The sequence below is a fragment of the Carettochelys insculpta genome, chromosome 1, assembly GCF_033958435.1.
Source record: "Carettochelys insculpta isolate YL-2023 chromosome 1, ASM3395843v1, whole genome shotgun sequence".
Lineage (NCBI taxonomy): Eukaryota > Metazoa > Chordata > Testudines > Carettochelyidae > Carettochelys > Carettochelys insculpta.
In genome coordinates, this window is record NC_134137.1 from 133,058,546 (window position 1) to 133,073,716 (window position 15,171).

The window sequence follows — 15,171 nt, forward strand, 5'->3', positions numbered from 1 at the left end:
ACCTGCCGTTGACGTCTCCTTCTAGACCCAGGGTCTTCTATCTGTCCAATTTGCAGTACTATGTATTCCTCTGCTTGCCGATCAACTACATCTGATACAAAAGGTCCTCCTAGTTCTACCTTCATCAAGGCAGATTCATGAAAATCTGTAATATTCATAGCTGATGGAAAACCTGTTAAGGCTTAAACTTCCAGTGGCAATTATGTAGGATTATTTATTATAATGAAATACAGTAAATTCCTTAACTCCTATACAGAAAATGCAACATCAGGCAGTCTCTCCAATGCATTAGAAATTATCCTCTTAACAAAACCCTATGTAAAAAGATTCCCTCCCTGTAAAATGCCATTGTCAGAAGTAACTTTAAAAAAAAAAAAAGCTGTGGTGCTAAAAGCTGACTGCTGAGGAGGCTGGGATCAGTGTGTGTGGGTGACAACTGTATCCCAACACCTTCCTGTTTAACTTAAAGGCTGTTTTGTTGTTGTGAGGTAGCAGCTGGATGGAAAAGAAATAAGTCTTGTCAGGAACTAATAATATACATGATTTCCACCAATTACAGATGTCATGACCTACCACAGCTCCCTAATCTAGGTCATGGGCAAAGTCACACTTCAACCCTCCACTCACCAGCCTGCTAGCAATAGTTCACCTGAGACCCATGGAGCTCAGCCTCAGTGTAATACTCCTTTCCTGACATCTGATTAGTAGAGACACAGACTGGCTGATTGACCCCCTGGCCCGACTTGCGCCAACAGCATGAAAAGGAAGCTGTCTGAACAACTGGGCCGCCCTTCTGTGCCAAGAAAATAGGTCTCTCCATACCAGGGCTGAGGTGTATTATCAGTGCGTCCTGAGGAATCACACAATATCCATGCAGTACCCTGATTTGTGGAGAGAGGAATGCAGTCCCCCAGAGCTGTCAGGACACCTGACACCTTTCACAAGCAATGCATTAAACTCAAACATGCATTTTAATTGTATTTTAAAAGGACTAATTATACATAAATAATTTAAAAATATAGAGAAACAATGAAGAAGTCAACAGCTATTTCTTTAAACAAATTCCAAATAAGAAAATGCACCCGCTTTCCCTAGCACACTTGAGACTACATTTCTCTTCTATTGCTGCGGTTTTCCAGGCTGGCTTGCTGTCACAGTTTCCAAAGCCCAGCACAATGGCACAAATCTTTGTTGAAACCATATAAACAGGTCTAATGAGAGGCATTAATTGTGGTCCTTCAAAAAGCTTGCTGACCTGTATTCATTAACCTAATGACTTGGGGAAACCTTTGACAGCTTGTACACCATTGTGAATGCAGCCAGTAATTTATTTCTACATAAAAAAGCTTCAGGTGCATATAATTATGGCAGCTTCCTTCCACACAATACAGCCAACATAAATCCTGTAATTACATAGATGACACAATCAGGAGCCACTACAGAGGAGACTTAAAATCATCAGAAAAAGGAAAACTTATTTTCAAGCTATGTGCAGTGGTGCCTTCCCACTAAGTAGTTTTTTCCTACATAGCTTTATTATTCATTTGTCACTGTTCAGACATGAAACCATAAGAAAAATCCTTAGCAATAATGTCCTATATTTGATCATGCATGAAACTTCACTTTCACAGGTCTAAGCTGAGGAACTTAAACTGAAACCTCACTGGGGTTACCTCCATCCAAACATTCAGAATCACATCTTTTTCCCCACTGTTATGTCACTGCAGATCATATTCTAGATCTAAAGTTGTGTCTACACTATAAAGTTTTGTCAACAGAAGGCCTCTTCTGCAGACAAAACTAGGGAGCATCCATACTACAATGTATTCTGTTTAGAATCTGTCAACAGAACACAACCTTCTTCCCAGCAGAGTTATATCTCGGCCATACGAGGCACAGCACCTCTGGAGACAGATTCTGTAGACAGAAAAATAGTGTAGATGCTCTGGAGGAGGAGTGGGGGGGGTTCTGTCAACAGAGAGGGCTTCCAGTTCACCTGGCAGCCCTGTTTGCAGAGCTTCTGGTTGGCTGTTCTGCCGACAGAAGGCTGGGCAGTCTAGCTGCTCTCTGTCGACAGAGGGCGTCAACAAGGGGAGTGCCTATTAGGTGTGGATGAGTTCTGTAGACAGCGATGCTGTTGGCAAAACTGTTGAGAGTGACTGCTGTAGACAGAACTTTGTAGTACACATGCAGCTTGAGAGAAATCTGATCTTCTCAAAACACTTCTGCTGTGGAAAACTGCAGGCCTGCTTTTGTGAGTCAAACCAGGGTCACTTTCATGAGTCTCGTTGTAATGAGACCTGTTCATTTTGATGATTTCAATGTACTGCTTACTGGATTCATTTCAGAAGTTTGTCAAAGCACAGAGGCACAAAATATTTTCAGGGAAAGCCCCAACTCACTGAGCCTGGCTTCAAGGTTCAATGTGGTTTGTGTACCCGAACAGAGGAGGATTTCCCAAAAGGAGAAACTGACAATTTCCCTTCCACCTGACAAGCCCCACGACTCTTACTGCAGCTCCCCCGCCACAAAGCAGAGCCCCTGCTAGCAGCAGCAGCAGCAGCAGCCGCCACCTTTCCCTGGCAGGGAAGCTGAGGTGATCCTCCTGCTCCTCTTCTTTAAGGTGGTTGACTGTCCCAATAAAATCAGGAATGTCACACTATGTAAGTGTTTGTCCCAACCAATGTATGGTCGGGACACCATTTGTCCCAATATTCCAGTAAGGAAGTGATGAGCAGACTGGAGCAGTGTGGAGGCAAGCAGCGAAATGAGCTAAGGGTGTGTGGAGGGGGCTGGCAGGGGAGTGAGGAGGCCTGTGATGAGCTAGCAGTGCGTGGGAGGGTCTTGTGGAGGAGTGAAGATGTGAGCCAGCAGCAAAGTGAGAAGGCGGGTGCAGGGATTCTTGCTGCAGCTGGAGGCCAGGGGTTGGGCAGTGGAGTGAGGAGATAAGCGTCAAACCCAGAGCAGTGAGGTCTTTCCAGAGGCTATGTCTGGTAGGCAGGGGAGTGAAGAGTTGAGGAGCAGGTGGTGAGAGCGAGAGAAGGCACGTGGTAGATCAGGCACTCCGGGAGACACTGCAAGCTAGCAGTGGGCAGAGGGGTGAGCATGGATGTGATGATGGGAGGCTGAGTAGGGGGAGGAGCAGAGCCTGGGGTACCTGGGCAGAGTAGCGTAGAGCAGTGCCAATAGCACCCCAATGTGTCCCAGTACTTTACTGTTGTGACCTGATCATCCTATTTCTTCTTTCTTCACAAAGACCCAATTGCTGGACAGGCCAGAAGCAGGAGCCACATCATAAGAACTACCTAGCAAGCCTGGATTTCTGTGGGGAGCCCAGGCCCTCCACCTGCTCCGGGCAGTGTGGCTTAGGAGGGGGACACCAGCCAGAGACTGCTCTCAGGCATCCTGGTCGCTCATCCACGGCAAGCAGAAGATCCAGGACTCCCCACAGCGGCCCAGGTTCTCTGGGTGGCTCTTGTCACAGCCTGGCTCTGACTTCTGGCTTGGCCAGGGGGTTAGGACCATAAGGGAAAGAAAAGGAGCAGGGGTTGAACCACACTTTTAGCGCTGATATCCCCACATGCACTTCTGCACAGGTTCCGAAGCGCCTGTGGGGGTGCCCCGAACCGGCCATTAGCCCATGAGTCAACCTACCACTGAACACACCAGGAATTCCAGGGCATCCTAACTCCAATCTCTTCTGCCCATGTGCATCCCCTCACCCCTTGCTATAACTAGGAGTTCACAAAGCCCGGAAAGTATCCCACAGTGCTTGGAAAGTGTACCAGGAGACCTAAGGATTCCTATATGGTGGGAACTCTAGGGTTTCGCTTCGTAGCATATACAGTTATAAGGGAAACCCTGAAACTTAGGTTACAAACTCCCTCAGCCACATAAGCTATTGACTCTCAACTGAGCAAAGAACTGGATACATCCAAAACCTAGTACAGGGAATTTCTCATCATCTCAGAAAACACATTGGACTGGAAAGGAGGCAATGATCTAAATGATCCTTTCCACAGAGATCAAAGGTGGGAACAACAGCCAGCAGCATTCCCACCATAAGTAAGTGTGTGACCATAGCAAAGGCCTGTTATCTGGGTGCTCCCCTAGAGGCAATACCTGGATGTTGGGAGAGGAATGAATCAAGGGCAGCTAAAAATAGGTTTCTTGAGAGGTGGAGGGAAACCTTGCCTCTGAAGCTTTAGTTTGTTAAAGTTCACAGCCAACTATTGGTATTAGAGTTCAATTCTGCAGGGTGCTGGTCACTTTGGCCCCAATCCAGCAAAACGCTTGGTTTTACTCCTAACATTTAGCATATGCCTAAATTCTTTGCTGGATCAGAGCTAGAGAGCTCAGTGCAATGCAAAAAGTTCAGGGTGAACAAAATTTGCTCTGGAGCGGGAAATGATGAGGAGTGTACTGATTAAACAGGATCATAGCAATACAAAAAGCCACATAAAAGGCAGACATAAAAGATAAGAGATGCAACAGGATTTCTTTAGCCAGTCAATAAGACTATTGTATTTAAGAATGCAGGGAGGAATAAGTTGGCTGGTGGTTGTTCAAGGAAATGAAAAAACTCCTTTTGATATTACAGATGTACCTCTTCCCCACGCTCTTCATGGCATTATGATGAAAAGGTTTTGCGATGACCTCTGCCTGTTCTGTGGCTGAAGTAATTGCAGTGATCATTCAATCTGTGATTTCAAAATTCATGTACTTTCAACCGTAATGATAGTAACTAACACTTTCAGCTTCTCTCGTTTATTTTTCTTCTCATTAGCTTATATCTTTTTCTCCCCAGTATGATTCCTCCTCTTGCCCTGTACACTGAAAAGTTTTTGTGAACGAATGATGAAAAACACTTTGGTCTCAGATCTTATTGGCCTGTCACGGCCACACGTGTTGGGCGCTATTTCAAAGTTAACATCGACGTTAGGCAGCGAGACGTTGAAGCCGCTAACCCCATGAGGGGATGGGAATAGCGCCCTACTTCGATGTTCAACGTCGAAGTAGGGAATGTGTAGTTGTTGAGCGTCCCGCAACATCGAAATTGCGGGGTCCTCCATGGCGGCCATCAGCTGAGGGGTTGAGAGACGCTCTCTCCAGCCCCTGAGCTCAATGGTGGCTGCTTGAGCGGCCCCTTAAAGGTCCCTGCCCCCTCCCTTCCTGTACAGGAAGCTGAGAGCGCGTGCAGGCAGCAGCAGTAACACATGGCTAGCCTGCACGCTCCCCCGCAGCCACCCACACCCCCAGCCAACTCGATGGCCGCCCGGCAGCCCCCCAGCGCCCCCAGAGGACCCCCCCCAAGGGGTGCCAGGGCTCACAGCCCAGCAGCCCCCCTGGGAAGTGGCAGCGGGGCCCCTCCTGGACGGGGGCCAAGCTTCGGGACCTGCTGGGGCTCTGGAGCGAGGAGGAGGCGCTCCAGGTAATGGGGAGCAAGAGGCGGAACGCAGATACGTTCACTCGTCTGGCCGAGGGCCTGGCCGCCCGGGGTCACCCTGCCCGCACTCTGGATCATGTCCGGAGTAAAGTGAAGGAGCTGCAGCAGGGTTACGCCCAGGCCCGGGATGCGGCCGGCCAATCTGGGGCCACTCCCGTCACTTGCCCCTTTTACAGAGAGCTCAGGGACATCCTGGGCCCCCGGCACACCTCCTCCCCTCCGGCTACTCTTGACACCTTGGCTGAGGAGCCCCAGCAGGCCCCGGAGGCGGAGTCCGCCCCGGAGGCAAGCCCCACACCCAGGGGGCCCCCCCAGGAGCCCACCCCCGGGGCACCGGAGCAGGAGGAGGAGGAGGAGGGGGACGCCTCCTCCAGCGACATCGGGCTCCAAATAATGATGCCGTCCCGGAGCTCCAGCCGGGCGTCCGCCCCCCAGGTGTCCCCCGAGCATGGGAGTGGACCGTCGGGTATGTACCCCCCCTGGTGCACACCCCTGGGGTTGAGGGGCGGGGGTAATAGATATGACCAGGGCCCTCCACATGCCCAGATGACCATGGCCCCAAGGACAGCAGTGGCATGTCCCTCAGAAGAGTCCATCAACCCCTGCCCCCGCCAGCATGACAGTGCCATGCCCCATCCCCGGGGCTGGGGGGAGCGGAACCTCTAGGGTCCCCCGGGGGGAGGGGGTGGGACACCCAGCAGCAGCAGCAGCAGCATGTGATGGAGTGGGGGGAGTGCAAATGTGAGACTCAGGCTAGATATGAGAAACAAGCTGAATAGCTCCCAGTGGCTAAGGATGATCCTGGGGCTACAACTGGCAGGTTACACCTCTGCCCTGAGCAAAGAGGAGGGAGGAGCCGAGCTGGGTTTGAATCAGGGGCGGCAGTTAGAGGCTAGGGGAAGGGAGAGCTAGAAGGCAGCCAGCCTGAGGAGGGGGAAAGCTACACCCCAGAGGGGCATCCCTCGGGGTCTTCTCCCCAGGACGGGTTGGAAGGACCATCTCTGACTGCTGTACTGTCGCTTCTGGGAGAAACTGGGCATCTGTTGCCTAATAAACCTCTCCTGTCATACCTGCTGAGTGAGAGTCACTCCTGCCAGTGGACGGGGTGCAGTGCAGGGGGACCACTGAACCCCATCACAGCAGCATCTCCCAGGGACAGGGATGGGGAACCTGCAGCAGAGGGGTGGGGGGACAAGGGCCACGGCTCGGGGCCCACACTAACGGCTGTCTCCACTCTTCTTCCCCCCCTCCTGTGTTCCACAGCTGCACCATTGGAAGGACCGGAGAGCGCCGGCGAGGCATCAGTGGTCCCGGAAAGCCCTCCGGGGCCATCACTCCAGGCCAGCCCCTCGGCGGAGGACCGACCGGCCCCACGGCGGGCAAGACGGCAGACCCAGCACCAGCAGCCGCCGGCGACGGACCCCCAGCTGCTGGCCCTCCACCACCGGCAGGTGGAGGTCGCTGAGCAGCGGCTGCAGGTGGAGCAACGCCGCCTCCACCTGCAGGAGCGGGCGCTGGCCTGGCGCCAGGAGTCATGGGGGGCCTACATGCAGACTTTCAACCGCATTGTGGACTACCTGGCCCCCCATGCCTCGCCAGCCGCCGCTGCGCCTGCCCTGCCTGCTCCACCTGCTGCTCCACCCGCTGCGCCGTCCGCCGTCGCACCGCCACCCGCCACCGAGGGCCATTACGCCGAGGGGGACCAGGGGCCAGCTGACACTCGCCGGCTGTATCTCCCAGTCCGCCTGGCCCCCAGCCAGCCCCAGCCAGGGCTGTGGCCGAGGCAGGGATCCCGGCCGCCCACCCCCAGTGCTGGACTGTAGGGGCGTGGGGCCCAGGACGTGCCCCCCCCCTTTGTATATATTCCCCCCACTTTTAAGTTATTTTTTGCTGTAAATAGTTTGTATTTGTGACCCCCGTTTTCCAATGATGATCCTTACCCCCCCCATGTAAATAGTTCTCTCCTTCCTTGTCTTCCCCTTTCATGTTATCCCTGTTTTTATAATATATACATATATAAGTTAGAATTTCCCTAATAATAAGAGTTCAAAAGATGTTTGATTTGACAAACAACTGTCTGCTTTTATTTTTACAAGAAAAGTGGTTGGGGGTGCTCTTGGGTGCTCTGTGGTGTGGGCGTAGGGGCAGGGAGTGTTGTGGAGGATGGGTGGGGTGCAGTGGGGGGGGGCCTGCCAGCGTTCACCCCGCGGCCTCATCGAACTGGGCCCGCAGGGCCTCCCGGACCCGGGTCCCTTTGGGGTCCACCTGCCGACTGGGGGCAGCGGGTGGCTGTACATCGGCCCTGCCGGCCTCCACAGCCCAGCCCTGAAAGAAGGCCTCTCCCTTGCTCTCCACCAGGTTGTGTAGGGCACTGCACACACCCACAATCTGGGGGATGTTGGTGAGGCCCGCATCCAGGCGGGTAAGGAGACACATCCAGCGCCCTTTGAGGCGGCCAAATGAGCGCTCCACCACCTGGCGCGCGTGGTTCAGGTGCTGGTTGAAGCGCTCCTGGCTGGCAGACAGATGGCCCATGTATGGGTGCATGAGCCAGGGCCGGAGCGGGTATGCCGCATCTGTGATGACGCAGATGGGCATAGTGGTGTCCCCCACAGGGATCTCCCGCTGGGGGATGTAGGTCCCTGCCTCCAGCCAGCGGCACAGGCCCGAGTTCCAGAATACCCGGGAGTCTTGGGTGCTGCCAGGCCAGCCCACATAAATGTCCAGGAAATGGCCCCGGCTGTCCACCAAGGCCTGGAGGACCACTGAGTGGTAGCCCTTCCTGTTTATGTAGCGTCCTCCACTGTGCTCCGGGGTGCAGATGGGGATGTGGATCCCACCCAGAGCCCCGAAGCAATTGGGGAAGCCCAGGGTGGCAAAGCCTGCAATGGCGGCATCCGGGTCCCCAAGCCTCACGAGCCTGTGGAGGAGCATGGCATTGATGGCGCAGACGACCTGCAGGGGAAGCACATGGGAGAGCACCAATGAGGGGTGAGCAGGGTGTGTGTGGACCTCCCCTGCCAGGGCCCCCCTCCCCTCCCCGAGCTGCCTCCCCCTCCCCCCGTGGGTCCTCTTACCTCCATGAGGACAGCCCCGACAGTGGCCTTGCTGACGCCAAACTGCTGGCCCACGGATCGGTAGCTGTCTGGAGTGGCCAGCTTCCAGACAGTGATGCCGACCCGTTTCTCCACACTGAGGGCACGCCGCATGGTGGTGTCCTGGTGCCTGAGTGCGGGGGTGAGCCACTGGCATAGCTCAAGAAATGTCTGCCGGCTCATCCGAAAGTTCCTGAGCCAGCGGTCGTCGTCCCACTCTCCGAGCACCAGCCGCTCCCACCAGTCGGTGCTCGTGGGGTAGCTCCACAGCTGGTGGTGTATGAGGCGAGGGGGGGCAGGGTGCTGCAGGGTTAGGGGTTGCGTCCTCCTCCCCTGTGGGCAGCTCCTCCTCTGTGGCAAGGAGGTGCTCAGCTGCCTCCTGCATGGCATGGAGCAGGGCGAGCACTGCTCCTGCAGGGGCGGCTGGGTGGACCTCTGGCTGCTGCTGCTGCTGCTCCATCATGACTGCGTCGCTCGAGGTGTGCGTGCCTATGGCTCTGCAGACCGCGTGCTGTGCAGGCTGCGTGTGTCTGGGAGGGGCCCTTTAAGGGAGTGGCTAGCTGTTGTCCCAGAAGCGCTAGTCCACCCTGTGACCCTGTCTGCAGCTGTGCCTGGCACCCTTATTTCGATGTGTGCTACTTTGGCATGTAGACGTTCCCTCGCAGCGCCTATTTCGATGTGGTGCTGCCCAACGTTGATGTTGAACGCCGATGTTGCCAGCCCTGGAGGACGTGTCGACCTTATTCATTGAAATAGCCTATTTCAACGTCGCTACATCGAAATAAGCTATTTCGATGTAGCGTGCATGTGTAGACGTAGCTATGAGCTAGTATTAGTAGGGGATTTTAAACTTCCCAATGATATCTATTGGGAGGCTACTGCAGCAAAATGTAATGACTTAAACCCTTGTACTTTGGATGGAGCATACATCATCTAACAAGTCTCCTCCATTTCACCCTGTCTTGGGACAAAACTTCTAGCTGATCCCAGGACTACCCCAGATGTTGTCTTTTCATCTCTGTAGATCTTCTCCATGTTATCCAACATCTTCCTTTTGCACTTTCCTTGTGGGTTCCATATGAGAGCTGGACAGATAGCTGCAAATTCTTAGCATGTGCATGGGACATCTCTCCAAATTGAAAGTAATTAAGGAATCTACATTTTGGATCTGGTTTTGACTAACAAAGATGAGTTAGTTGCAAAAGTGTTGAGAAACCTGGGAGGAAGTGAACGTGATCTGAGAATTCAAGAGCCAATGGAAAGGAGGTCATCAGTATAGCAAAAAAGACAATTTCAGAAAGTAACAGAGAGTGAGCTGTGCTAGTCCATATACTATCAAAACAAAAAATCAGTTAAGTAGCACTTTAGAGACTAACAAAATAATTTATTAGGTGATGAGCTTTCATGAGACAGACCCACTTCTTCAGACCATAGCCTTACCAGAACAGACTCAACACTTAAGGCACAGAGAACCAAAAATAGTGATAGAGGTTGACAAATCAGAAAAAAAATTATCAAGGTGAGCAAATCAGACAGTTGACGGGCAGGAGAGGGGGAGGGGGAGTTAAGAATTAGATTAAGCCAGGTACACAAAAGAGCCCCTATAATGACTCAGAAAATTCCCATCCCAGTTCAAACCACCTGTTAACGTGTCAAATTTGAATATAAAAGAGAGTTCAGCAGCCTCTCTTTTAAGAGTATTGTAAAAATTCCTCTTCAGTAAGACGCAAACTTTTAAGTCATTAACAGAATGGCCCACTTCACTAAAATGCTGGCTGACAGGTTTGCGGATCAGGAGTGTTGAAATGTTCCTGACAACACTATCCTTGCCACCATGGGTGTAGAGGCTCTGTACTCTAATATTCCACACAAAGACGGATTACAAGCAATCAGGAATACCATCCCTGATGTCACCACAGCCAATCTGGTGTCTGACCTCTCACCCATAATTATTTCCGATTTGGGGACAACTTATGCCTCCAGATTAGTGGTACTGCTATGGGCACCCGCATGGCCCAACAATATGCTAATATATTTATGGCTGACCTGGAACAACGATTCCTCAGCTCTCATCCCCTATTACCCCTCGTCTACTTAAGATACATTGATGACATCTTTATGATTTGGACCCATGGTATAGAGACTCTAGAAGAATTCCACAGAGACTTTAACAATCTGCGCCCCACGATCAACTTATGCCTTGATTACTCAACGCAAGAGACACATTTCCTAGACACTACAGTACAAATCAAGGGTGGCCTGATCAGTACCACACCCTACCAGAAACCCACTGACCGCTATACTTATCTACATGTTTCTAGCTTTTATCCTGCACACACAACTAGATCCATTGTTTACAGTCAAGCCCCTAGGTACAGTCACATTTGCTCTGATCCTACTGACTGAGACCGAAAACGACTAGATCTTTACCAAATATTCACAAACCTGAATTACCCACCAGGAGAAATAAAAAAACAAATCGACAGGGCCAGACGAATACCCAGAGACCAGCTACTCCAAGTTAGGTCCAAAAAAGCCAAGGACAGAATACCACAGCCCCCAACTCAAACCACTGCAACGCATTATTAAAGACCTACAACCTATCCTTAATCAGGATGCTACACTCCAGAAGGCCCTAGGTGACAGGTCTGTTCTCTCCTACAGACAACCTCCCAACCTTATAAGGATTCTCATCCACAACAACAGTCTATACTCAGGAACACCAGTCCTGGAACTTTTCCTTGCAGCGAAGCCTGCTGCCAGCTTTGTCCACATATCCATTCTGGAGATACCATCACTGGACCTAACCAGGTTATTCACATAATCACAGGCACATTCTCTTGTTCTTCAATTAACATCATATATGCCATCATGTGCTAACAATGCCCAGATGCTTTGTATATTGGACAAATTTCAAACTCTCTTAGGTAAAGAGTTAATGGGCACAAAACTTACATAAAAACACTCCTGATCCACAAACCTGTAAGCCAGCATTTTAATGGAGTGGGCCATTCTGTTAATGACTTAAAAGTTTGCGTCTTACTGAACAGGAATTTTCACAACAGTCTGGAAAGAGAGGCTGCTGAACTCTCTTTTATATTCAAATTTGACACATTAACAGGTGGTTTGAACCGGGAGGGGAATTTTCTGAGTCATTATAGGGGTTCTTTTGCATACTTGGCTTAATCTAATTCTTGACCTTCCCTCCCCCGCCCCCTTCTGCCCCTCTACTGTCTGATTTGCTCACTGATAATTTTTTTTTCTGATTGGTCAACCTTGATTACTATTTTTGGTTCTCTGTACCTTAGATAGTGAGTCTGTTCTGGTCTGGCTATGGTCTGAAGAAGTGGGTCTGTCCCACGAAAGCTCATCACCTAATAAATTATTTTGTTAGTCTTTAAAGTGCTACTTGACTGCTTTTTTGTTTTAATTTCAGAAAGGAGACTTTCAAACAATTCAAAGAAAGAGTAGGCAAGATCTCACAGACAAACCAATTAAGACAAAAGTCAAAAGGTAGCTCACAGTTCCTGAAAGACGTACTACTAGGGACTGAACATGAAGCTATTCTGACTAGGGATGTAAAATATTAAATGACTAAACAGTCAATCAGTACATGTTGATCTTTCCAATTAAGCCACCCTAACTGTTCAGCCTGGCTCCTCTCCCTCTAACCTGTTAACTTGTTAAACAATAACATTTTAAACAGTTAACCTTTTAAACGATATTGACATCCCTATTTCCAACACAGAGGAAAGATAAGGAGAGACATAGGGGGTCAACGTGGCTTCACAAGGAGCTTTTTAGCTATCTAAAAACCAAAAGTGATATGTACCTTAAATGTCACCAATGAAGTATACACAGGAATAGCAGGAGGGTGTAGGGACAAAAATCAGAAAAGCCCATGGAAAAGACTGAATTATGGCTGCAAGGAATATTAGAGAAACAAGAAAGGGCTCTGTGGCTGCCTTCCCCTACCCATGCAGCTGTCAGCCTGGCGGCAGTGCAGCTGTAGGAAGGCAAGGAGAAGCAGCCAGGAATTTGCTAGAACTTGTCTGATGAGACATTTTCCAGAGCATTATCTTATCTATAGTCTCTCTTCAATTCGTCCACATATTTCTTGAAATATAGCTCTGAGACCTAGATACAATACTCATGCTGAGCCCTAATCAGCATGGAGCAGAGTAGAACAATTTCTCATGTCTGTCTTACAGCATTTGTTATAATACATTCCAAAATGATGTTCACTGTTTTTGCAACAGCACGATAGTGTTGACTCCTATGTAGCTTCTGATCTCCCAGATCGCTTTCTGCAATGCTCCTTGCTAGGTAGTCCTTGCCCATTTTCTCCACATGCAACTGATCGTTCGTTGCTAAGTGGACAACTTAGCATTGGTCCTTACTGAATTTCATCCTATTTACTTCAGAGCATTTCTACAGTTTGCCCAGATTGCTTTGAATTTTAATCCTCTCCTAATAATGATACCATATATTACTTGAAAGCCTGGCAATGCTTATTAATCTTTCAGTCTGTCTGAAGATGCTAATTCCGCAGAGTCAAATACTTAGATTCAAGTTACTGAACGCTTAGATTCAACACCAGAATATTGGTGTATTTAACCATTTACTAAATGTTCATTTATAATGAACAACTCACATTACAGTAAACCGTCGAAACACACGGCTTCAAGTTGCACATATCTCACTTTAATGCGAGTTAAGCACAACTTCAAGCTGTTCTGTGGCTGTCTTCCCCTAGCCGCGCAGCTCTCAGACTGAGAGCAGTGCCTCTGGGGGAAGGCAGGGAGAAACAGCCAAGAATTTGCTAGAACTTCTCTGATGAGACGATTTCCAGAGCATTATCTTTTTATCTGCAAGACCATTATCCAGAGCATTATCTGCAAGTGGAGTGGAGCTGGGAGCCAGACTGCTGCTTGGTTCCCAGCTCCCAGCTGCTTGCAGGACCCTGGTGCACTGGTCAGATTCCCGGGTCCTGCAAGTAGTGGGGAGCTGGGAACCAAGCAGCAGCCTGGCTCCCAGCTCCACTCCACTTGCAGACCCAGGAAACTTACCAATGACCGAAAGAGGAACGAGAAAATGCTCCAAGCCCTTTCAAGCCCTTTTAATACCTTAGCGCAGGTGCTACTGGAACAGTTCAGAACATTGCTCCAGCTGTGTGGTTATGACATCACCAAAATTTGATGCAGGCAGCCCTCTGTGCAGACAGGAGAGCAACTAAACCAAATATCAGTGGGTCGCATTGTGATCTGGCACATGGTGTCACAACAGTATTCAAATCTGACCAAATGGTAGGGTGACCAAGCCAAACAGCATTTAGATATGGCTTAAGAGCAGTCTATCTGGGCACAGCAAAGTGAAAGGGGGTCCACTGAGAACTGGCCCCGGACATGTTCATTCAATGTGTGAGTGAGAAAGAGGAGAAACTCCTCCCTCGAAGGAGACCAGGGTCAGTGGGGGATGTGGAGCAGGGTCCCTGTTGGGGTGGAACACAAAGTTTAGAATTTATGCTCCCAGGAACGATCTGAATTAGCACCCTTCCAAGACTAAAATGGGGTCCAATGTCTCACATAGGCCATAAAGCTTCCCCAAAATAATTCCTGTAGCATGTCCTTTAGAAAAAATCTCAGTTTAAAAATGTTCATTGCTGGAGAATCTGCCATGACCCAGGGTAAATTGTTCCAATTGTTCCACTGTAAAGAATGTGCACCTTATGCCTGCCTGAACTTATGTCACTTCTACTTCCAGCCATTGGTTCATGTTATACCTTTCTCTGCTAGACTGAACAGCCCACTCCATAGATACTTATCAGCTGTCATTAAGTTACTCCTTAACTTTCTCTTGTTAAACTGAACAAATTGAGGTCCTTAAGCATAGCACTATAAGGCACGTTTTTAAATCGCTTCTTCATTCCTATGACTTTTCTCTGAACTCTCTTCAGTTTATCAACTTCCTTCTTGACCTGTGAACACCAGAACTGGACATAATATTCCAGTAACAGTCGCAGCAGCGTCAAATAGAGGAACATTTCTAATCCTATTCAAGCTTCCCCTCTTTATTCATCAGAGGATTATGTTAGCCCTTTTAACCATGCAGCATTCAAGTGCATATTATTAACAAAGTAAGCAATATTCCACGATCATCATCAAGGACTCAGAACTTCTACTCAAATCTCCACCACCACTTACATGTTCCACTTTCTACATATAATTCTACTGGCCTTTAATAGGAAATAAAGATTCTGCCTATCTTCTTTCTTACTAATTACGCATTACTGGTAAACAGTAACTAGGGTTATTTACTGCAATTTATTATGAATGACCTTAATTTAATTTTTAACTAATCACATCTTTTGGGGAACTTGTTTCTGGGATTTTTCTGCCATTGTGCCCTTACATCTCTATTGCTTACCTCTTGCATATTGTGGTCAGATTTCATTATGAACTTCTTTGTTTAAGACATCAGTAGGGACCAAAACATGAGTAGGGATCAAGTGGTATCCAGTTGAAAAAATAGGAAAATCAGGCCTTCGGACATTTAATTATCATTTAGATAACATGCTATGGAAAAAGGTTTATGAACAAGTTAATTTGCTACCATAAAAGCAGTTAGGTA

General features: G+C 49.3%; 1 protein-coding gene across 1 annotated transcript in view; it reads right to left on the reverse strand.

Annotated features, from left to right (window-relative positions):
• Positions 1 to 15,171, reverse strand: part of OCA2 (OCA2 melanosomal transmembrane protein) — a 338,099-nt gene that overhangs the window by 268,663 nt on the left and 54,265 nt on the right. The window contains exon 6 of the mRNA XM_074983294.1: positions 3 to 160. Within this exon, the coding sequence (XP_074839395.1) occupies positions 3 to 160 (158 nt within the window). The remainder of the gene's footprint in view (positions 1 to 2; positions 161 to 15,171) is intronic.